Below are 25,560 nucleotides of genomic sequence, written 5' to 3' on the forward strand. Positions count from 1 at the left end.
ATAAAGCCAAATCGCATTGCTCCTTTCTTTCTCCACAAATGCAACGAATTAGATTATCCAAAAACTTGTTCACCACTTCTGTTTGTGGATGAGCAGTGCTAGAAAATTTTAATTCAGTGTTGAATTGTTTCCACAAAGTGAGCCAAAATGCAGCAAGAAACTTGCTAACACGGTTCGAGATAATGGACCTTGGAACTCCATGAAGTTTGACCACTTCTTGAAAGAATAGGTTTGCGACATGATGAGCATCCGTTGTCTTGCGGCATGGGATGAAATGAGCCATCTTAGAGAATCTATCCACGACCACAAATACAACATCACTTCCTCGTCTTGTTCTTGGCAAGCCCAAGACGAAGTCCATAGAGTTGTCCTCCCATGGAGCAATAGGAACAGGCAAAGGCATGTATAACCCCGTGTTCTCGACTTGGCCTTTGCAGGTTTGACATATGGGGCATTGCTGAACAAACTTTCCAGCATCTATCTTTAGTTGTGGCCAAAAGTAGCGAGCTTCCAGGTTAGCGATAGTCTTGCCCCGTCCAACATGGCCACTAAGATCACTTGAATGGAGTTCTCTAATTAGTTTATCATGCTGAGAACTCCTTGGGATGCACAAACAATCATTTTTGAAGAGATAGCCATCCTGCACCAAATAGTCATCACCTAATGGTTGGCCCCTTGTGTGCTTTACCCAAACATGGCCAAAGTCTTTGTCATCCTCATACAACTCCTGTATTTGATCCATGCCTGGAAGTTCAGCCTCAAAAGAAGTCAAGAGGCTTGCACAGTGACTCAAAGCATCGGCCACTCGGTTAGTTGTTCCAGATTTATGCACGATGAGATAGTTAAACCTCTCCAGATATGCTGCCCATCTTGCTAGCATGCGGTCAACATGCTTTTGATTTCTAAAATGCTTCAAAGATTGATGGTCACTATAAACAATGAACTCTTTAGGCAGCAAATAGACTTCCCAAGTTTTTGACGCTTTGAAAACGGCATACAATTCTTGCTGATAGGTACTCCATTTCTGCCTAGCTTCACTTAACTTCTCACTAAAGAAAGCAATGGGCTTCCTTTCTTGAGATAGGACAGCTCCAATACCTACTCCACTTGCATCACACTCCAGCTCAAAAGTCTTGCTGAAATCAGGTAGCACCAAGACAGGAGTTTGTGTTTTTGCTTAATCTCATTGAAACTAGCTTTAGCCGCTTCTATCCATTGAAACCTTCCTTTCTTCAGGCATTCAGTAATTGGTGCCATGATAGTGCTGAAATTCTTCACAAATCGCCTATAGAAAGTTGCAAGGCCATGAAAACTTCTTACCTCAGAAATGGTCTTCAAAGTTGGCCATTCTTGGATTGCTTCAATCTTAGAATCATCAACACGAATACCGTCACATGCTATGATGAGTCCTAGGAAAAGAATTTGTGTTTGCAGGAAAACACGTTTCTTTAAGTTGACGTAGAGCTCATTTTCCCTTAGTACTTCTAGCACCTTTTGAATGTGATCAAAGTGTTGATCCTCATCTTTGCTATAGATCAAGATGTCATCGAAATAGACCACAACAAAGTGGGATAAGAAGGGTCGAAGGACTTGATTCATCAAGTGCATAAAGGTACTTGGTGCATTTGAGAGCCCAAATGGAATGACTAGCCATTCAAACGACCCTTCTTTTGTCTTGAAGGGTGTTTTCCATTCATCCTCGGGTCTGATACGGATTTGATGATATCCACAATCCAGCTTTGTGAACACTCTTGCTCCACTAAGCTGATCCAACATATCATCCAGACGGGAAATAGGGAATCTATACCTTACGGTGATCTTGTTAATGGCTCTACTATCCGTACACATGCGCCAAGACCCATCTTTCTTTGGCGCGAGTAGGGCTGGTACAGCACATGGGCTAATACTTTCTCAAATGTGCCCCCTCTTCAGCAATTCCTCCACTTTCTCCTTCAATATATCATGCTCTTTTGGGCTCATTCGATAGTGTGGAAGATTAGGAAGACTTGCTCCCGGAATTAAGTCGATTCTATGTTGAATCCCTCTCATCGGCGGTAGGTCTTGTGCTCCCCAAGTATGTTATGAAATTCTGCTAATAAGCCACGTACCTTTGCTGGAATTTCAACAGCCGGGTGCTCTTCTCCTTTTACAGTACGTGCAGCACACAAATCTGCCTCCTTCAAGTCTTCCATAAACTCATTAGAGGTGTGGAAGATAGTTAGCATACTTTTCCCCTCGTCCTTAGAGATATTACCGTCAATTTTGTTTGGTAGAATAATGATCTTTCTCTTGTTCCTAATGAAAGAGTAAGAATTTTCCTTGCCCTTGTGTGTAGTATCCACATCAAATTGCCAAGGTCTCCCAAGAAGAAAATGGCTAGCATCCATGTCAACCACATCACACAACACATTTGAGCGACAATGCTTGCCCAAAGAAAGTGGCAGGTTGCATTGTTTGGTGATCCTCATATTCACTCCTTTCTTGATCCACCCAATAGTGTAGGGGTTTGGATGATCATGAGTATGAAGCTTTAAATGGTTCACCAACTTCTGGGAGATAAGTAGCCAACATCCAGAAGCTATTGGCACTGTTGAATCGGAATAAAGAATGCCACTCTTTGATGATTTTGTCGGCATCCAATTGTTCTTGAATTGGTTTATTCAAGAATTCAAAACATCCCAATGTGATAAAAGAACGGAATCCTAGAATTCCTATTTGAGAAATTTTTGGGCCCTTAGGCGCTATTGTAGCTAGTATATCGCATTTTTCTTCATCTTACTATTTACTAACGCATAATAAAATCCCGTAAAAAATTTATTTGTTCGTTGACAATTTAAAACAAACCTTCCAAGTAGCAACTGCAACTATCAATCACTAATTTGCATACACTGCCATTCACCGTGCATTTGCTCTCAAATATTTTCTTCCGTTGTGTGTTGTCAGGTTGGGGGGTGGAACATAGGAGACGCTGAATCACACATACCACCTCTTCACTTTCTTCTTGTCAAACCTCTTATCCCTCTACATCTTCAGATTCGTATTCTTCCTCATCGCCTTCACCATCATGTATAGTTGTGTTAACAAATTTCCTTAGTGGGCAACCGCTGGATATGTGTCCCTCTTCACCACATTTATAGCATTTTGGGCCTTCATTGGACTTACCCTTGCCTCTAGTTTGCTTCTGGATGGGTCGTCGGTGGAGCGATCTTTTCTTCCACTATTATGCTGACTCCTAGACGAGCCTTCGGCATGAGGATATGGATGATATGGAGCCTTAGTTGCCTTTCTTGTCCTCACAGACCTCTCGGCCTTTAAGGCTAGAGCTTGTGCTTGATCAATGGACCAGATTTGTTGCATCATCAATCGATCTTGAATAGCATCGTTGAGACCATTGATGTACCTTGCAACTTGTTGATCTTCAGTTTCAGCAAGGTTGCAGCTCACTTGTAGCCTTAGAAACTCCTCCGTGTAATCTGAAACAGTCCTATTTCCTTGAGCACAATTTTGAAATTGGATAAATAGGATCTGGTCATAATTAGCGGGCAAAAATCTCCCTTTCAAGAGACTTTTCATTTGCCGCCAAGTTCTCACGCGAGGTTCTCCTCTCAGCCTGCGCTCTTCTTGAACGCGATGCCACCATGCACCGGCTCCTCCTTTCAGCTTGTATGTGACCAAAGGAACTCTACGATCTTCCGGAACCTCCATGACCTCAAAGAAAGTCTCCACTTCATAACCTCCATGACCCTTCAATATCAACATTTCCATTAAAAGTTGGGATCTCAGCTTTCACCTTGTATGTATCTCTAGCATATGTAGGGTTGGGTACTCTCCGATATGCGTAGAGATCTAGTTCTTCAAGGGCATCATCATATTCTTCACCTTTAGAAGCTTCAACATAAAATTGGCCTTCTTGAAGCACGTTGAACAACATATTGTTGTGGTGGTCTTGCTCCAAGATTACCTCTCCTTCTTTGATGAGCATCTTCTTCTTCTTTAGATGAATCTCCTTCATTGGTAGCAGGGGGGACATCCTTTCTTATCATCTCAACTAGCTGGTCAAATCTCCGATTAAGATTTTCACGCAGCTCTTTGATTTGTTGCTCTTCTCCAATTGCTCCATTGCTTGCTGCAGGCTGCTCTCGAAGAGGACAGCAAGAACTAGTATGGGTCAATGAGGTTCTGATGCCACCTGAAGCAGCACAAAGGTTGTGGAGGAGCAACTCCACCTTGCTGCTACAATTTGTACAACACAAGTGTTGAAGGAACAACTTCAACGTGCTGCGCTAGATATCTCTCTAGAGGCGAATGTAGGCCGATATGGCAGCAAGAGTTCAATCCAGAACTCCCAGAGCACAAGATCTACTCCAAGATCTTAGATAAGATCAACAAGTTCTATTATAGGTAGTGGGTACATAGTCTCCGTTCAAAGTAGAGGTGAGGACCTCTATTTATAGGGCTTTGGGAAGCCTTCACATACTTCTACTTATCGCTGGAATACTCTAGAAAACATTATTTAAGTTTCACCATTCTACTCATAGCTACTCACAACTAGAAGACTCTAGAAAACAGTAGGTAGGATAGAAAAGAAAAGAAATACTACACTAGAGTGGAAGTGTCTAGAAGTACCCAAACAGATCTGGCATGTGTTTTTCTCTCATCTATTGTTCCTCATCAATGTCAGATCTATCCAATGTTTGTTGCATCAGTTAACGTGGGACATCTGTAGCAGTTATACAGAAATATGGCAGTACAATTTGTGTGTGCACTGCAGACTTTCAGTTTAATTAGTCAATAAGTCGTTACATGGAAAGAATCAGGCATCCATTGTATAATTTCTGATAGTATGGGACTGTTAAGGTGTTGTTTGACCAAATTCGTAACTGCAGGGAGATGACAATTCAGTTGTTTCTTCAGAAAAGGACAAGGCTGAGAGCCGTGGAACATCAAAGCATGCTAAGGTTAGTTCTTCCACTTTCAGGTCTCGGATGATTATTCTGTACATAGATATTATGTACTTGAGATGTGTATGATCTTACATGCATTTTAGACTTACAAGGAGGAAGATGATAAAATGAGAACAACAGCTGCAAATGCTGCTGTGCGAGTTGCAGCAGGGGGAGATGACATGCTTTCAAAGTGGCAATTGCTAGCTGAAAAAAATAAACTGAGAGGTGAAGGAGGCGATGGTTCTTCTGACTCACTGCCAGGTACCATGTCGCCTCACAAGCTTTCACCAAAAGCTGGAAAGGGCTCAAGAGAACAGCAGGAAATTGAAAAGCGAGGCTATTTTTCAATGCTTGGTCCTGGTAAGCTCGTGATCCTTTGGCTATTTTTCAATGCTTGGTCCTGGTGTTTGCTAGTGAGTCAGTTCTAATTGAGAAGTCTTGCTAGTGGTATTACTAGTCCCGAGTCCTATCAGGTACTCCCTCCGTTCGAAAATACTTGTCATCAAAATGGATAAAAAGGGATGTATCTAGAACTAATATACATCTAGATACATTCCCTTCTATTCATTTTGATGACAAGTATTTCCGGACGGAGAGAGTACCTAACTGTTATTAGGTATACTAGATTAGTAAGGACCTATTGGTTAAATTAGGAAGTGTCTATCTTATCTATTAGAGTTGTTATCTTATAGGATTAGGTTAGTTGATTCGTCTATAAAAGAGGGATGTCATTCTTTTCCAAATGTAAGCAGTCGATCAATCAACCTTATCCGCACCATATTCTCTGGTATGCTCCTGCCTTTCCTGATTGTCTCCTGCACAATCTCCTTCTCCTTCGTTCTGTATACCTACCCCCTACCCTGTCCTGACCCTATATCTCCTATTAACCTCTATTGCCAGCAGCCCCACCCACTTTTTTTTGTCTCCCCCAATGAAACGTCTCTACCTTACCAGGACGTGTCATGGCTTCTGATGGCACAAACAATATGACCATGGCACAGCTTGGGGAGTAGATGTAGACTTTGACCATTCACATAAATGTGGTTACTGACCAACTGGACGGTCTAGTCAAACAGGTCACTGCCATCAGTGGTTATTTCCCATGATAGCGCCATGGTTATGAGTGTGCCTCTAATGTGGCTAGGTTGTTGCGAACAATTCTTTTTTCTTCAACGCCCCCTGGAGGAAGAGAAGGTTTGGCTGGCATCATACCGCATTATTTTTCTCGAACACTCGCGAGACATGCATCATTTCATATTAGAAGAAATGTCAATGTAAGCAAACGATTAGAACCAGCCAACAGACCAAGCAAAAACAAACAAGAGAAGATACTAAAAATAAATAAGAGAAGAGGAAAGAACTACATAGGAGCAACACCCCAGCCAAACCCACCGGTTCACCCACTAGTTCGCGGCCGTTGCATCTGGAATTTAGTCTGGTCCTAAAGTCCAACACTAGTCTTTCTTGCGCGCTTTGTCCTCATTCGTGAGCATCCGGTATGTAACTTCCCGGTCAGTTACCCATCCTCAAATTGCTCCAAGCCAAGCATGCTTAACTTTGAGGTTCCTTTCGGATGGGCTCTCAAAAAATAAGGTGCACCTTATTGATCTGAGTAGTCTATGATTCCTATTAAGCTAGGATATCACATACACCCCCCCTCAAAGGAACCGATGTCCTCGTCGGCTTAGCAGACCCGTTCTCTCTTGGCATGTCTGTGCGCGCCAGTGCCAACATCCACATGTGCCCCATATACGCACCAACATCCACATGTGCCCCATATACGCATCACTGACCCGCAGACGCCGGTGTTACCGTGAGGGTTGACTCTAATACCAATTGTAACGCCCTGGCCAAACCCATCGGTTCACCCACCAGTTCCTGGCTGTTGCGCCTGGGATCTAGACTGACCCCACAGATCATTGTCCTCACTCGTGCGCACCTGTGATCAACTTCCCAGTCGGTCACCCATCCTCAAATTACTCCAAGCCAAGCACGCTTAACTTTGAGGTTCCTTTCGGATGGAAGGTGCACCTTATTGACATGAGTAGTTTGTCATTCCTATTAAGTCGGGATGTCACAACAGGAAGGCTGAAAACCTAAGCTACAAATAAACAACACGATTTGGCCAACACCGTGTGAGTTGCACTCATAGCATTGTCCGGTGATCATCGCCATCTTCAAGAGGTTGAAAGTCGCCCGCGCATTGTCGTTCCAAGGGAAGCACTCTGTGAGCAGCCGCGTCAATGGCTTAGCGATGATGCTGTAGTGCAGCACAGATTTCCTGTAGTAGCTGGTGAGGCCATGGAACCCGTGTAGTCTAATGGAGATCTTGGGCACCAACCAAGCCTTCATCGCGCTCGTCTTGCTTGTGTCAGTCGCCACGTCGTCCTTGGAAATTACATGCCCGAGATACTTGATGCAAGGTTGCGCAAAAGAGCACTTGCTCATCTTGGCGAAAAGTTGACGACGCCTCAGGAGCTCGAGAACTATGCGTAAGGTGCTTCTCATGATCCTGGATGTTAGCACTGTAAACTAAAATATTGCCGAGGAAGATGATGACAAACTTACAGATGTAAGCAGTGCAGATTGTGTTCATGAGGCATTGAAAAGTGGTCGGCGCATTGGTGAGGCCATATGGCATCACTCAGAAAGTGGAAATGGACACTGTGTTCTTGAATACCGTCTTCTCTTCATCCTTCGGTCTCACACTATGGTAGCCGACTCGCAAATCAAGCTTGGAGAAGAATGCGACGTTGACTAGTTCGTCAAGAAGTTGTACAACAACACCGTACCTATGAATTTTCTATGCACACGATTCATCAATCGCATAAAGCTACTAGGAGCATTGGATAAGCCAAAAGGCATGACTAATCACTCATATAGACCAAATTTGATTTTGAAAGCGGTTTTCCATTCATCTCCTATGTGCATACGGAATTGGTGATGGCCACTTTTAAGATCAATTTTAGAGAATATAGTAGCACCACTCAATTCATGTAGCAGATCATCAAGACGTGGTATGGGGTGTCGAGATCTAAAGGTGTTTATGGGCGACAATCAGAACACATTTGCCAAGTTCCATTCTTCTTAGGCATAATTATCACGAAACCGCACAAGGACCAAGGCTCTTGTGTACATACCCATTCATGAAGAGGTGTTGAACTTATCGTTCGATTTCTTTGGTCTCCTCGGGGCTGACGTGGTAAGGAGGTCGGTTCGGTAGGGGCGCCGGGGATGAGGTCAATGCGGTGTTCGATACCTCGTAGAGGAGATAGTCTTGGTGGTAACTTGAATGGAAAGGCGTCCTCAAATTGCTGCAAAACATGGGTTAAAGCAAGAGGAAGATATTGAAGTATTAGTTTGAATGATCTCATCTTTGTACTAGAGTACAAAGTGAAGAACATTTGATGGGTTTTCACCCGCATCCCTCAAATCTCTTTTCGTGGCTAATAGCACCAAGTCTTTTTGATCAGTCATCATGGGGGCACTCTTATCTGGCTTGTGGCGCTAACTCACTTTATGGTGGCTCTCTTCCTCACTAGATAATCAATGATGGTTCAAAGCTTGTTGTTTGTCGGCGATGACTTGGCTTGGCGACATAGGATGAAGCATGTACTCCTTGCCCTTCCACTTGAAGCTATAATGGTTCGTGCGTCCACTATGTATCACTCCGCGGTCATATTGCCAAGGACGACCCAAGAGAAGGTGACACGGATATGGGGACAACGTCACACTCCAATGTGTCTTCATAGGCGTCTATCTTGAACGGGACTTCCACGGTGTGTTCCACTGGGATAGTCCCTGAGTCGCTCAACCATTGGACTTTTATGGGTGAGGGTGCTTTTTCTTGATGAGGTGTAACTCGAAACAAAGCTCTTTGCTTGCCAAGTTGTGGCAACTTCCTCCATCTACTTTGATGGATTGTCCTTGAATGCCCGCTTTGGTGTGGAAAATGTGACAACGTTGGCCGACATCATTTTGTTGTTGAAGTGTTAAAATCTTGGAGACAACGAAAGCCACGCTCGTATCATTGTCACAATAAACTTGAGCATCTTTCGCTTCATTCACTTGGTGGTGCATAGCCAGATGTTTCAATGCTTCAAATTCCTCTTCACTCATGGAGTCATACTCGCCATCCATGGTCATGATCATGGTTCTTCTTGTAGGACATTCAAAGGTCTTGTGGCCTCGTCCTTTGCAAGTGAAACATTGAATTTGACTTGTCATGGCATTGGGGTCCGTTGGAGGAGTTGTAGATGTAGAAGCGTGTGGCTTGTAGGTGCTTTCAGTAGGAGGACGACTTCATGATATCGTCGGCGACTTGGAGCTTGAAAGACCACTACTAGTGGGTGTATCTTGAGTGTAAGGCGCCGCACTTGGAGATGCTTGGGTAGTTGAGTCGAAGGGTCTGGAAGTGTATGACTAGTACTTGGAGTACTTGATATCATCTTGCACTTGGCGCTCCGCTTTTGTAGCTTGGTGTACTAGCTTGAGGAGGTTGGAGTATGGTTGAAAGTCGGTACTTGTTGAGTGATTGAGGCCATTCAAGAATCTTGCAATTGTTTGCTCCTCGACTTTCTTGACATTTGCTCTCATCATTGCAGTCTCCATCTCCTTATAGTATTATTCCACGGATTTTATGCCTTGTTTGAGAATTTGGAGTTTTTTTAAGATATCCCGAGTATAGTGTGTAGGCACAAATCTTGCTCTCATAACTTGCTTCATGGCATCCCAAGTGGTGATAGCGGGTTCGCCTTGTTCTCTTCTTTGGTCAATGACTTGCTCCCACCAAATGAGGGCGTATTCATTGAACTCATTAGAGGGCATTGCGATCTTCTGTGCTTCATCATAGTTGTGTAGGTGGAAGATTTTGTCCACTTTGAGTGCCCATGTGAGGTATTCTTCAGGGTCGGTGCCTCCAGAGAACTTTGGCATTGTAAAACTTTAGCTTGCCAAAGCGATGTTCATGTCCAAGATTGTTGCAAGGTTGGCGTTGCTTGTGACGTGGAGGATGTTGAATGTTTTCATGCTCTCCAAGATTTGCGTCATGAGGACGACGAGGTGGAATAGCCATGTGCCTCAATTCATGTCCTTCCTCACGTCGAGCTTCTTCTTGTCCCTCTTCTCTTACCCTTCTATTGCGCTATTGGAGGTTATATTGAGCTTCAAGGAGAGCTCGGTGCGCTCCATTTGCTTGCTCCACACGGCGTTCTTCTTCTTGCCAGACATCATGTTCATCAAGTTGTCGATGTCGGTCTTATTGTACTTGAGGTCGTTCGTCATCCTGATGTATTTGGCGCTTGAAGGCGATCTTCCTCTTCACGATGACGTCGTTCATGCTCGAGAATGCGGTCTCGCAATCCATTGCCTTGGATAGGTATTGACGCTTGAGGCTCTTGGCGGTCGCCTCTGAAGATGGGACAGTGTCGTAGTGTACTTGCGTCGGATGAAAGGTTCGAAGAATGGCTACTTGAGCGTCTTCTCCTTTATGAAGTCGAAGATGATGAAGACTTGCGGCTGGCTATCATTGTTCGAAGTTCATCCATTTGCGTAGCCATCTTGGCGTTGAGATAGTCCCTGTTCCAAGCTTTGGATTGTCGGATGTTGTTGGCGAGGTTCTCGATGCGAGCATTCAAGGCGTCATTTGCATCATTCATAACGCGTTGAAATCCAAAGTGGTGTAGCTCAGTGACGTAGTCGTTCGTGTCTTGGTCATCAAAGACCGGAGATGAAGTACCTTGCCTATCCATCACAAGACTTGAGCAAGTGTAAGAAAATGAGAAGACAATACCAAAATTATCTCTTCCCAAAGTTGAGAATGTATCTCATATCGCTCAATGTGAAATGTGAAGATAGTGAAATTGGTACCATATCTTAATACTCATACCCAATAAAGCTTAGTGGCTTGGTGAGGATAAGTGGCACAAAATCATGCAATAGTTAGCAAGATATTGAAAATGTTGAAGAAGATTCACAAATTTCAAATGTGATGCAAATAGATCAATAGTAGGTGTTGAACACAGAACACACACATGGATAGATAGATGGGTTTGTGCAACCAAGGAATGAGCAAAAATGATTTTCCATGGCCAAGCTCGTGTTGCACAAATGCAAGAGAGACGCTAGCTCGATTGGTCTAATGGGCTAGATACGCACTTGTGCATGAACATATAGGAGCAAACTTGTCGTCTTTCTATCCCAAATATGTCATTGTAAGTATGTATAATACCAAGATAATAACACAAGGTAATGTATGTGAGATGCTCAAAGCTATTATTGCTTATAAGCTCTCGGTGTCTTTCTCTTTTGCTTAGAAGTTTGTTTTTTTATATGCTTCCTTTACCACTATGCTTGATGCTTGAGCTAATATGCAAGATAAGTATGTAAGATATGCACGGGAGTAACTTATGACACACAAGAAGATACCAAGATATGGAAGATGGCATATCACTTTAGTGCACAAGTAATGTGGCCCGACAATACTCAAATCCCTAGTCTCAGTGGGTATGGTACGCAAAAGGCTCGGGGCTATCAATGCAACGGCAAGGGAAGATAAGTGGTGACGGAATGGATACCTTCGTCGTGGTCGGAGAGGTAACCAACCTTGCTTCCGGTTGAGGTGTCAAAGGGTGTATTGGTCGTTGTCGTTGAAGAATTCATTGGCGGTGAAGAATGGTGGTGGTGGTGATAATGTAGCCATCCTTATGTAGCTGAAACACCTTAGGAAACGAAAACCGCAAGCTCAAAGAACCGCAAACGAAATGGAAACGGAATTGTGGAAGATTTGGTGGATTTTTTGTTGAAGTGCTGGATGCCCGGTAGTGGACCGGATGTCTGTTAGAGTGGATCAAGAGGACACTCAAGAACACAAGGGGGAATCACTCAATCAAGATCCAATTACACATCCACTATCAAGGCAAACACACAAGCGATCCACAAAGGTACATGAACAACAAAGTGAAAAGAGTAGCAATGGTAAATTCATTCCAAATCCAAGAAGAGATGAGGTCTTGATGGGGGTAGTCTTCTCCAATCCACAAGAGGATGGGAGGTCTTTATAATCATTTGGGATTCTTCTCCAAAGAAGGCCTTGTTCTTCAATGGGGAGGGGGTAAATGAGCAAAGCTCTCTTGATTTAGTCTATTATGCTTTGCTAACCCTAACTAGGAGTTAGGATATAAATATATATAGTGCTAGGTGAGATAGGGTAGGTGGGAGAGAGAGATACAAGGCCACTTGGCTCGTTTTGCATGTAGGCAGCTACCTGATGTCCGGTCACTCGAGGTAGCACCGGATGTCCAGTCAGGCTGGCCCAGCTTCCATAGCTCCTTCGCCGGATTTCCGTTATGCACAGGATGTTCGGTCGCTGGAGCACGTCCTGACCTTGGATGCTCCTCGCCGACCCTCTTTGTGTGGTACGGATGTCTGGTGGATTCATCGGATGTCCGGTCACTGTAGTTTCTCAGCAGCTCCACTTGGTACTTCTTCTGCTCTGATTCTGTCTAGCTTGGCCTTTGCTCTGAGCTTCTTCATGATTGTTTCCTTGGTACCCGAGTAGGCATAGGACTTCCTTTTAGGTAGTAGCCATGCCTCACATGTAGGAAATGGTAGTTCAAGGAGTGACTTAACCTTATCTTCAATGGCACGTGCACGGGCTCTTGTCATCGGTCCACTTGGTGCGTGTTGGTGTAGAATCCATGGGGATGACCATTGGGTGCACTGCACCAATGAGACTCCGAAGGTGCAATGGTGACACAATATCATGCAATAGTGAATCAAGATGTTGAAAATGTTGAGCAAGATCCAAAATGCAAATATGATACAAGTAGATCAAAGAGGATAGATAGAGCAAGGTCTTGTGCAAACAAGGAATGAGCATTCAAGTTTTGCCTAGCAATGACTAAGCTCGTGTTGCGCAACACTTGGAGAGGCGCTAGTTTGATTGCTCTCGTGGGCTAGATTCGCACTTGTGCACCAAACTACAAGATCAAGCGTATCTTTTTCCTATCCCAAGTATGCTTGTCACAAATATGTATGATGCTCAACTCTTTGATTATAAGCTTGTATCTTTTTCTTTCACTCTTTTTTTGCTATATCTTCTTTTACCAATTTCCCTGAGCCTTGACGAAATATGCAAGAGGAACTCGAAGGTCCCACCAAGGATAAATGCGCACATCGAAGACGCTTTGCAAGGTGGATATCATTACATCGTACCATGTACAACACAAATGGGGATCATACAAGACATACACTTGCCACATGGATACATCATAGCAAACACCATACAAAAGAGCAACATCCGACTACAGATGAAAACAAATGAAAAAGACACGAATGGCACCCTGCTAGCCCAGGTTGCCGACCAGGACCTATCCCTAGATCGACAAAGAAGAAGCAGAAGAAGAACTCCAAAACAAGCAAGCATCACTCTCACGTTAGATCATCGCATTACCTGTACCTGCAACTGTTGTTGTAGTAATCTGTGAGCCACGAGGACTCGGCAATCTCATTATCATGGATATCAAGACTAGCAAAGCTTAAAGGGTATGGAATGATTAAGTGGTGAGGTTGCAGCAAGCACTAAGCATTGTATGGTGGCTAACTTACGAGTACAAGAGTAAGAAGAGTAACTATGCATAACGGTCGCAAACTAGTAATGATCAATAAGTGATTCTGAACTACTTATGAGTCAATCATAACCCCACCGTGTTCTCTTCTGAACTCCCTCGAAAAGAGACGTTCACGGTTACACACGCGGTTGGTGTATTTTATTTCGGGTTTAGTGTCAAGTTCTCTACAACCGGATATTATAAATTTCCAAGTCGCCACATAACTGTGGGCACAGCTTTCGAAAAGATTTAACCTTGCAGGGGTGCTCCAAGTGGTCCATTATAAATTCCCACGCGCATTCGATGGAACATCCTCGCACCATGGAGAACACGATGCTTATGATAAGGAATTGCGGTGGACATGCCTCTCATCAAAGGTAAAACTAAACCAGCAAGACCTCCCGGTGTACCGACAAATTCGGATAGGAGCCGCGCGTATCTCGTTCTTAGGGTTCTCAGGGCACACCGGACGGGCAAGACGCTGGGTTGGCTGAGATCCTGGTTGCCCAGGGGGCGGCATACATCGCTCAGTTTGGACAAGCACCATCAGCACTGCCCCCCTGTATTATGTGGAACAAAGAATCCTCGAGTTCATGACGCCCTATGAGTTAATTAATTAATTCAGTATTATTATGTTGGCAAATTTTAAAACCAATGTTGGGCCTTGCTGGAAGAGTTCTTTCCTAAGCGATTGGTCAGGGGGTCCCCATATACCCACATGTGTTAGGAGCACTCATCAAGGAACATAACACTGGTATGACGGAAACTAGGGCTGCAAGAGTGGAACAAAACACCAGGCAAAAGGCCGAGCCTTCCACCCTTTACCAAGTATATAGATGCATTAAGTAAATAAGAGATATTGTGATGTCCCATGATATCCTTGTCCCAACATGGAACAACCTGCACTGCACCTGCAACTAGCAACACTATAAGAGGGGCTGAGCAAAGCGGTAACATAGCCAAACAACGGTTTGCTGTGATGGAGGAAAGGTTAGAGGCTTATCATGGCAATTTGGGAGGCTTGACAAAGAAGTGCTAGGTAGCGCGACATAGCGATAGCATCAAGACAACTAGCAAAGCAAAGATAAAAGTGATACCCAATGTAATGGTCATCTTGCCTGAAATGCCGCTCGGAAGAAGATTGAGTCCACGAAGTAGACGAGCCAACATGGTCGAACGCATCCTCACAATCGTAACGAAACCGGGAACTATCGAGAAGAAACACAACCGGAAAGAAGCAAGCAACAAGGTAAACACACAAGCATAAATATGGCACGATGCACAACCAAGTATGATGCATGTCAAGGTTAAATGTTGTTACTCATGGCAGATGCATAAAAGAACTCCACATCAAATCAAGTTTAAATGAGGCCGGAAACAACACATAACAATTCCGGAAAATCCCCATATGCAAATTTTAAATTTGCTACTGATCTGAATTAAACACAATGTTAAAGTTGTTAAACAACAAGTTAAAGTGCACCATGATGATACACACGTTTTTCTAGTCAAGTTACATATGTGGATCATTTAATTCGGAGCTACGGAGTAGAAGATATGAGCTAAACAAGTTAACATGGCATTGATGCAAAAAATGCATGCAAACATCAACCACAAACACTCAAATCAAGATTGCGACATGACATGATGAAACTACATGCGATTCTAAGCAAGTTCCATATAGGACATGATTAAAACGGAGCAACAGTTCAACACATATACACAAGGCAAGTTATAACAACAATCTGCCAAAACAGCAACCAGGCATATTGCAAGCAACAGAATATGATGCTACAGGAAAAGATGGCCACAAACTTGATATGCACTTAAAGTAGAGATAAGATACTTGAATTCATCTTTAAGATTCAGGTTCATAAGCATCATGGTTAATTTACAATGCTCCATGCAAAATGCAATGTTCTGTTACATATTGGGACTTAGTGAAAAACTGGGAATGCAAAACAGTAACATTATGATGCTGTCTTGGGAAGCACATAACAGCAAGCATAGCAATTTTAATATATGAAAAAGACATGGGCATGTAGTAGACATGGCATTCTACAAATTACTCCATAGGCACAAATTCATATGATGCATAGATTAATTACTATGATTTTTACGAAATGGAACATTCTGTCAACAGATTGATAGTTTTATCATGATGGCAACTTTAGAGCAAGAAAGAGACATACTACAACAACCCTACACGGCAACCAAGGGCATGGCATCAAAGTACACATAACATAGACCAAATCACATGAAGGAATCACATGCATATGAGCAAGGGATTAGTGGCAACCATCATGGCAAGTTTGAATGTTTTAACAGTTTTCAGCAGTTAACATCAGGATGCAGTTTTGCAACGAATATTATGACATGAACATGAACCTTAACATGTAGAGCATGAAGAGTAGAACAACTTGCATATATAAATCATTTCAATCGGACAAACACGCACAACGTTATGGTCATCACAAAATGCATATATGATGTTGAAAAAAAAACCAGGGACTTGGGCGTTTCTACTGCGAGCGCGGGATAGCTAAATCGCGCACTAGGCGTGATTTAGGCGAGGTGCTCACCTTGCGGCCCGTGGGCCAGCTCGGGGTGGAACAGAGAAAAAACGGGGCAGTTATACGTGGCTCGGGGCGGACCGGAGTGAGCCGGGCGGGTCAGCGTGGACAGGCCGGCTCGGGGCAGACTGGGCGGTCCTCGGCGGTGGCAGGCGGGTCCAGGGGCAGTAGGTGACCGATGCAGGGGCACCGGCGGCCGCGTGATCTCGGCGACGAGGCGGTGCGCAGGGAGGCTGGGGAGGCGTATCCGGCCTCCTGGTGCCGGATCTAGCCGGCGGTGGCGCCGAGGTGAGGCGGCGATGCGAGCTCGGGCGCAGGCAGAGGCTTAATGTCTGGGCGGCGGGGAGCAGCGCGGCGGAGGCAGGCGCTGGCGGAGTTGAGGCAGTGGTGGCGGGGTCAGGCGAGCGGTGGCGAGGTCGCGGTGACAGGGAGCTGTGGGGGCAGGCAAGGCGCGTGGCCGCGCGGCGAGGTGGCGGAGGAGCTCAGGCGCCATGCGCGGGGAGCAGCGGTGGTGACCCGGGCCCGGATGGGCTCAGGCGGCCTCGATTTGCTTGGCGTGGTGGAGGGAGAGAGGCTGTGGGTGGCGGCTAGTGGTTGGAGGGGCATAGATTTCGAGGCAGATGAGTAGGGTTCCATTTAAGGGAAGGCTAGGTTTTGGGGTTAGAGGGGGTTTTTGGACTCTTCGATGACGATCGGACGGTTCCGGTGGAAGGGGTAAGATGAGCTTTAGGTGGGTTATGACTGTGGTAAAGAGAGGGTTTGTGCTGAGATGTGAAGAAGGATAGCCTGGCACGAATTTCGGAACACCAAAATCGTTCGACGTTTTATCCAGCTATAGTGCTGCTATAGTTATCCGTTGGGGTATCAAACAGACTTCGAATGCGATGAAATTTGGCAGGCGGTCTACCTACAATATAACAAGACCGCACGCCAACTTTCACCCCATTCCGAGAACATTTTTATCCCACTTATAAAATAATATTCCAGATGTGCCGCGGGCGCGTGCGAGTGTGGTTGGTCTCAGAATGGTCAACGGAGAGAACGGGGAGAGCCGGGAACTATGAGCGGATGCAAGTTTTTAAAAGAATGACGACACGAAGTGTCGATGCAATGCGAATGATGCGATGATGAATGCAACAAACAATTGAAACACACGGCGACAACGAAAATAAATGGAAGGCAACTGGAGCATCGGTCTCGGGGCGTCACAACACTCCCCCACTAACAGAAGATCTCGTCCCGAGATCTTAGGAACGAAATGGAAGAGAGAGGATGATGCAAAGGTAAACGAAGTTGCTTCTTCGACAAACGAGTGAAACCACGAACTTTGAGAGGTTGAACAACTTGAAAGAAAGAATAAAACGGAGATGAACGAAGTTGAGAGCACTCCGGTAGTAAAGAGGAACAAGGAACACCATGAGAACCTTGACGGTTGCGAAGGCATATGAAAGGGGTTACAAATGGACAAGAAAGAACATGCAATCACTCCAGTTGAAATGAGATAAACAAGGAACGAGAGAAAACAAATTCAAACACCACTCCGGTTGAAAAGAGAAGCAAAACTTGATGAGATGGAAAGAACATGGAAAAGTGTAACAACACGATGCCTCTGGAATGAATGAACGGAGAAGAACCAACATCTTCTACCACAAGTGGATTTGAAAGCATCCTTACGAAGAAGGCTTGAACGGACTCGTTGGAAAATCAACAATGAAAAGAATAAGCTTGTTCTGGGCTTATGGAAGACACCTCAAAATTATGAGGTGACAACCGGCCACTAACAGAAACAATTTGATTGCTTGAGAGGATGTAAAAGATGCAAAACAACACCTCCAAAGACAATGGAGAATTAATTGCACTTAGAAATGCAAGAAGAATACTTGAGCTCCTCCAACAACACTTCAAGAATGAAATAAATCTTTGATGAACCACCATGTAGGACCTCCATGAAGATCTCCGGTTAGAAAAGAAATGGTAGGAAGGAAGTGAAGGTTGAAAAAAACAAGATGAAACCTTGCGATGATTATATTGGGCTTCGTGACGTGATAACCGAGAAAAGTTGGAACTCTGGAAAAGAAAAGACGAACAACTTAGAACCGAGAAATTGATATCATGAACAAAGTCCGGAATAAGGAATTGGATCACCTCCATGAAACAAGAATAAGAATTATGTCATGCTTATCCTTCATCAACTTAAATTGATGACTAATAGTGGATTTTGGCATACCACTTATTCTCGTAGAATGGATTAAGAGAGATATAGCGCAACTTGGGAGAGTCTTCAACGAGCCACCGGTAGGATTTTGGGAAGAACGAAATGAATTGATAGGATAACAAAGGAAGAGGAATCTTGGACGAACCATCGTAAGATTTGAAAACGATTGAAGAAACGAGAACGAATCACCGGTAAGAATTAGAAACCGAATGAAAATACTTGAGGGAATTTAAATACAAGATAACGAAGAGATCACGAGCTGACTAATGCATCAAAATAATGCACTGGAAGAATTTAGAGATGAATGAAGAATGAAATGATGGCCTCTAGAGTCAAAACGAAAGCACTCCTGAAATGCTTCGGATGGATATGAAAAGAATTCCGCACGGTTGGAACAATTTGAGGGGATAGCATCAAGCTTGAACTATGATTTTTTAGGAGAACATACCAAGATTTAGGAGAAAATTTTCTTCGGTCTTCAAAGCTTAGAATGACGATGAGAAACACCTTGAAGAATTTTGATATACTCCGGAAGAATGAAGAATATAAAGGTTGAGCCAAAGATGAAAATAATTTGAAAGCGATCTTGGAGAAGGCATCTGACTGAAAAGAATTTGAGAATAACACCAGGAGAATTAGAAGTCAAGTAAGATCCTGGGAAAAAACCTGTGGGTTTGGGCCCACTCAAAAGAACTACCGTTGGAACGAATGCTTCGAAAGAGATTATGCACCGGGAAGATTTAAATGGCTTAAGGATGGAAACACGAATCTTCTGAGATATCTTAAGCACCCCGGAGAAGAAATAGAGGGAGGTGAATAATAAGAGAGCCTTGGATAAAAACTTCCAACATGATAAAGCGTTTAACAAGTGAAAGGGATATGATCAACATCGAACCTTGAATTGAATCCACTGGAAAAGAAAGCAAGGCAAACAATGATGAACTAGACGAGAATTCATCGGTTGATACAATTGAGAAAAGAATGAAGAGGCTTATCACGAATAAAATGGATGCTCCATATGAGACTTCAGACTCTGTGAAGAAAAGGGCGGGCGGGTGGGAAAAGAAAAACAACATGGGACGGGGAAAAGATGTCGGAGAGAAAGCTGAGAATTGATCTTGCAAAAGATGAAGAGGATGGAATAACTTGAAGAGAAGTGCACCGGTTGAGAAGGATTGACAACGCAACGATCGCGAAAATACCTGCGTGATCCTAAAGAAAATTTTGAAGGGGAAGAGGACTAAAATTAAAACACCTATGTCACAAATCCTCACCAGAGCGACGAAGGGGATAAGAAGTAAAAAGAATCCCTACTCTCCGGTATAACTAGACTTTGAAAATAGTTTTTCGTCTAGACTCGACAACGGCCAAACTATGATCAATCAAGGGGGCTCCTATGGTCGGTCGAGGCTCTGATAAGAACTTGTCACGCCCAATATGCGATTCTATCCTTGGTGGGACCTTCGAGTTCCTCTCGGATGGAATCACATATTGGGCATGACATATATCTTCTTTTACCAATTTCCCTGAGCCTTGACAAAATATGCAAGACAAGTTTTGCACAAATAGCTAGTCTCGATAGGTAATGAGGTAGTCACAAAGATTTGGTGGGGCTATCAAGTCAATGGCAGGGGAAGATAATGGTTGACGGAATGGATACCTTTCCCGAGGTCGGAGGGGAACCAACCTTGCTTTCGGTTGTGTTGTCAAAGGGGGTAGTGGTTGTCATTTACGCAATTGTTGCCGGCGGAGATGATGGTTGATTTAGATGGTGAAATAGTCCCTAGAGCAGCCAAATCACCTTGGTAACGAGAACGAAACGAAAGAACAACTCAAATCGCACAAGTCAAAACCAGGAAAAATTCAACAGTTTTCAAAGGGAGGTCGGACGTCCGAGTAGCTAGCCAGATTCCGGGCTTTGGTCGGATGTCTGGGTTGGTGGCTAGATGACCGCGCAGGTCAACTCGGGTGTTCTTCAGGCGGAATTGGATCTTGAATTGGGGAGGATGAACGGAATTTTTTGGGGGGACATCAGGGAAATTGGCTAAGGCAATGCGAAGGGAGGCTAGAACTACTAGTAGCACATCAAATCCATGGACCAAAACCAACAAAATCTCACAAGAACCGATAAATTGCAAGAAATTGAAGAGGCTTTTTTTGTGGGGATTCTCAAATTCGGTAAGAACAAAACAAAATTAGGCTAGAAGGGTGAGGGGAGAGGCTCCAAATTGTCCAACCAAAGCTCATGATACCAAACGATGCAGGACCAAGTCCCAATTTGTGCCCGTTCTTCACAATTTGGAGAAGAGCAAGAGGAAGAACTCAAATAACTCACGAAACACGAGAGGAAATCACTATATGAATTAGATTCACATCACACATGTGCTATCCAAGCATCCAAGCAAAGAGACACTACTAGATCCACAATCAACAAAAAGAACAAGTAGCTAGGTAAAGTTTTTCCCAAATCTCTAAGGAGAAATGAGGTCTTGAGAGATAGATCTTCCCCAATCCTATGGATTTGGAGGTCTTGGTTATCTCTTGAGATTCTTCTCCTAATGGAGGCCTTGATCTCCAAAGAGAAGGGGTAGATGAGCAAAGCTCTCAAGTAATTCTAATATGCTTTACTAACCCTAGAAAGTGAGAGGGCGCTGGTTTATATAGTCTAGGGACGAAATAGAGTAGGTGGGAGGTAGGGATACATGGCTTTTGGCCAAACTGCACGCAAGCCGGATGTCCATGTTGGTGTCTGGACGTCCAGGCTCAGGCCGGACTGTCCGGGTTGTTAGCCGGACATCTGACGGCTGTCGCAGGCGTGGTTTCGGCTAGCATGTTCTTCAGGCATGACACGTCCTCTAGGGGTCGGAAGTCTGGGCTCCAGGCATGTTCTTCTTGCTTCTCCTCCTCCAGGACTTGGCCTTCTTTCCTCACTTCTCCATGGTCGATTCTTGGTACCTGGGTATGCGTAGGGTCCCCGTTTGAGGTAGTAGCCATGTCTCATATCAATGCATAGGAAGTTCAAGAGGAGCGAGTTCACCTTGGTTTCAATGGCACATGTGCGTCTGGGTGGTGTCCATGGGGGTGCTCTCGCACTACTGGACTGTCAGGCTTGAGGAAGACAATGGCATCGTCCACATAGAAAGGCGGGAGGGGGGGGGGCACCTCCATGGCCGTGACGGACAACATGGGGGACAAGGGGTACCCCTGCCCTGCCGCAGCATGTGGCGATGAGAGATGGGTTCGCCCGGCACGGTATTCACCAACACCCAAGTGCTTGCCGTGGAGACAAGAGTCCATATCATATTGCACCAGCGCACTGCAAAGCACAACACATAGCTGAAGCAAAAAAAAAAGAAAAAGAAAAAAAGGAAACCGAGACAAAAGCATGGGCAACTTCCAACTTTCAACTCTAGGAGCACCACTGGTTGATTCGCAGCATGAATTGATTTGGTCGTCATTTGAACCAACATGAAGTTGTCCTGGATTGATCCCCATTTGGTAGAAGCACATTCATTGGTCGACACGATGGCAGGCAAAACCAGGGCGAGGCAGAGGGACAACTCCTAAGCAACTAACTTCGAGATGCTGTGGACTATACTTATTGGCCAGAATTCCTTTCTCTATGGCATGTTGGGCCGAGGCAGCAGGTTCGTTTGCCATGGAACGAGTGGAGGGGAGTGGAAGGATCGGTCAGCTGGGGCCCAAACTGCAACAGACTACTGTCGACCTACTACTGGCTGGAACGTGATAAGAGGTGTGCTGACATGGCCGTATTGCAAGGAGTGCCTGCATCTTGTTTTCGCCTCTCCAATGTGCAGCAACCACCTGGGAGAGCTCATTACTCTAAGCATGACGTGGACAGTCACCAAAAAAAAAATCTTGGCACTGCTTTGTCGTGCAGGGAAGCTCACATTGTTGCAACAAGCACAGCTGTTCATGGCAGGATTGGTAGATCACATCGATGTTGAATTGTGGTATCCGCAGGACCTGCATTTTCCCATGAGTATGGCGTGGGCATACGAAGAGGCACCTAATACCACGAGCTGCCACCAAAGCACAAACCAATGATGAGCTGCAATGCAAGGACCAGGACCATAAACCAAAGAATGTATGAGTAGTACTCCTAATTGTGAAGGGTATGGTTTTGTTGAGGAATCGTACTTTTAGTTCAGTTGGGATGTGGGTTTAGACTGCTACAACCTACGTTTGAGTATATATTCAACTCGTTGGTTGTCTGTTTCTTGTAAATAAAAACGATGCCTATTTTATCCTAGCTGTTCTCATTAGAAAATTCATTCTTGTTAAATTAGGAAGAGTTTTATCTGTTTCTTCTGGGATTGATTAGTTGATCATTTGTGGTGATTTTCTCTGTAAAAGAAATAGAAGAGCAATGCCAATCTCTTTCAAAGGGAAGCAACCCTCTGGGAGTTGAATAAAGGAAATAAATATTCCATGACTAGGCCTAACTGAGAGTATCTGCCATGTACACTTGTTTAACCCTGAGTATGTTGTGTTTTTTCATTAGGTGGCGTTAGAAGGTCAGCACACATGAAAGTGGCGCGTAGCATCATGGTGAAGGATGTGGTTGCGGCACTTGAGAGAGAGCATCAGATGTCAAAATCGTCTTTGCTATTCCGGTTACACGGGAGCCAGCTGACAGAACCAGCTTCGAAATAGTAGTTGCCCAAATTGCATTGTTCAGTTTTGTTATTGTTGCATGTTCATGTGTTCTCTTAGCCAACTGGGGATGCATCTTCTCTGGGAGTAGAATGGCTGATATGGGAGTTCCATTTGTCAAGCAATAATCAATTTTGCAGGCAATTTAGAAACAATAGCTCAGCAACAAAATTTTCACAGGATCAGTATGCAGGCGTGCTTGCGTTTATTTCTTCAGGTCTGTATAATCTTGTCATACTCTTCATTGTGTGGTAACTTCGGAACTACCATGCTTGGAATTCCCCATGCTTGCTCGTGGTATAGCAAGTGGTTTTCTTGGCGGAAACTCAATTTGGCTGCCGAGCTTACCTGCACCTGGAATCTGAACCGACCAGATCCATTGAGATTTGCGTCATGTACTTTCTTGGCGACATGTCCCACGTTGGGCGCTTTCTGCACCTGAAGGTTTTTCCCATGGTTTTATGGGTTTATGTTTTATTTTTTATTTTTTTCTGTTTCTTTTTTTGGCAAATCGAAACCTTCCATTACTTAACCAGAATCATTAGTCTTGTTGACAAATGTTTTTTTTGCGGGGCTGTTTCTTTGGTTTTTGGTCTGTCAGGAGCATGAAGCACGGCTTGAAAAACGGTAGTGCTTCCACGTGAAGCGCATGTGTGCTTCTGCGTGAATTGGTGCTTCCACGTAAGTGCATTAGTGATTCCGTGAAAGCAAATTAGTGCTCCACCGCGCGGGGAGTAGTTTGTGAAGCACTGTTTAGTAGTATGTAGACCCGAACCTAGTCTTACTTTGAATTAACAAGGGCAGTTAAGAAAAAATAAAACGGCGCAAGATACATGGTGTTGGAGCAGCTTACAACCAGACAGGAAGTGAACTGATCAAGAAGCACCAATAGCAGCCGGCAGGAGGCTGAGCCCTGCCGGCTGCAGGCCCCCCTCCTCCTCGACTCCTCCCTCGCCGCCGCTGGCTCGCGCTGACGGGCAAAGCCCGGTCAGCCTCGGCGGCCGTGGGGCCTTCCTTCCCCTGCTCGCTAGGGCCGACGCGGGTCGGGGTTAGCGGGCGGCGGCGTGGCGCTGGCCGAGGGCGTGACGGCGCGGCGGCGGGCGGCGGTGGCGGGGCCGGTGCCTGGCGGCGGTGAGATGGGCTCGGTGGTGTTCTGTTCCACGCGGTTGTGCTGGCGTGGTGGCGGCGACCACCGGTGGAGCGCGTCGGCCCCCTTCGGTGGGTGGCTGATGCAAATGCGAGGAGCGCGGCTCCTGGCCGCGTGGGCGGCGGATCGGCGGCGAGTGTGGCTGGCTCCTGGGGCTTCCCCGTTTGCCCTTGGTGCAGATCTGGCGATGGTGCTTCCTCTCGGGGGGATGGATTGGGGGAAACCCCTTGGCTGTTCGCTGCGGCCATAATGCCGGCGGCGCTCCGGCGTCGTTCCCCTTCTTGAAGGCGGCTTCGCAATACCCCCTCGCCCTCCCTTCCTTGTCCCGGGTGAAAGCCCCAAATCTTTGGATTGGGTGGTGACGGCGCTCCGGCGTCGTTTTTCTTCTTGAAGACACCACCTTGGAGCGGCGGAGTGGTGGTCGAGGCTTCGGCACGGGAGGTGGCTGCCGGATATCGCCAGTGGTGTCCGTGCTCGGCCACTTGCAGTTGAAGTTGGCGCCGGCGCGCGGCGTTGGCGATGCTTGGTGGTGCGGCTGCTTGGTGCAGTAGTCGTGCTTGTCGCCCCCTCCCGGCAACCTGTTGGTCCTGGTCATGCGAGCTTAGGGGTGAGTGACTCTGTCTGTTGACGGCGTAGTGTCCTCCGATCCAGGACTGGAGGGAAGGGGGCTCTCTTCGGAGGTAGAGACGGATGGCGGACCGGATGGCTTGGCTCAAGGGGGATGACGGAGCGTAACAATCCTCCTGCAGCGGGATCTACCTCGGCTTAGTTGCGGCGTGTGTTGGCTCCTGTTTGCCGAGGGCTTTGATGTTCAAGCTTGTGCTTGGTGCATTCGAGTCTTGTTAGTGGCTCCTTTAGTATCTTGTATCTTTGCCGTTTATGGGTTTTTCTTCCTTTCTTTTGTATCGTTGAACTTGTGACTCGGTGGGTGCTTTATAATATAAAGCGGGGGGAAACCCTTTTTCGGTACAACCAGACAGTAAAGCAAGCAACACAAGAAAATTGAAGGAGTCACCAACATCGGAGGGCAGCCTCAAAGCCCACTACATAGGACCAAAGCACGGTCGCCATGCCATCTGTCTGCCTCCGAAGAGGGCCACTACCCTCTCGCCCTGGCTCGAAGGGCGTCGGACCGTCGGAAGGCAAAGCGCTCACCATGAGCTTGGATGAACGACGATGACTGAGTTGGCACGAGAAGGGGATCGAAGCGTTGCAGGTCACACAAGCGTAAGCAGAAACGTGACACTGTATGGCGAAGACCGACGTAGAAGATCGTATAGCCAGCGAAGACGAAGAAGAGCATGAAACGCCATCAGCTGTCCCAATCCCAGTAGCAGAGTGCCCACCTCACACCTGTGTCCCCCAAGATGACGCCTCCAAGAAGGGTAGCGAC

General features: G+C 45.5%; 1 protein-coding gene across 1 annotated transcript in view; it reads left to right on the top strand.

The window, feature by feature from the left end:
- The window catches only part of LOC123086110 (transcription initiation factor TFIID subunit 4b), a 41,505-nt gene extending 18,155 nt beyond the window's left edge, over positions 1-23,350 (top strand). The window contains exons 12-14 of the mRNA XM_044507825.1: positions 4,887-4,958; positions 5,048-5,306; positions 22,869-23,350. Of these exons, the coding sequence (XP_044363760.1) occupies positions 4,887-4,958; positions 5,048-5,306; positions 22,869-23,020 (483 nt within the window). The 3' untranslated portion in view covers positions 23,021-23,350. The remainder of the gene's footprint in view (positions 1-4,886; positions 4,959-5,047; positions 5,307-22,868) is intronic.
- The last annotated feature ends 2,210 nt before the right edge of the window (positions 23,351-25,560 follow it).

The sequence above is a fragment of the Triticum aestivum genome, chromosome 4A (assembly GCF_018294505.1).
Source record: "Triticum aestivum cultivar Chinese Spring chromosome 4A, IWGSC CS RefSeq v2.1, whole genome shotgun sequence".
In the NCBI taxonomy this organism is placed as follows: Eukaryota; Viridiplantae; Streptophyta; class Magnoliopsida; order Poales; family Poaceae; genus Triticum; species Triticum aestivum.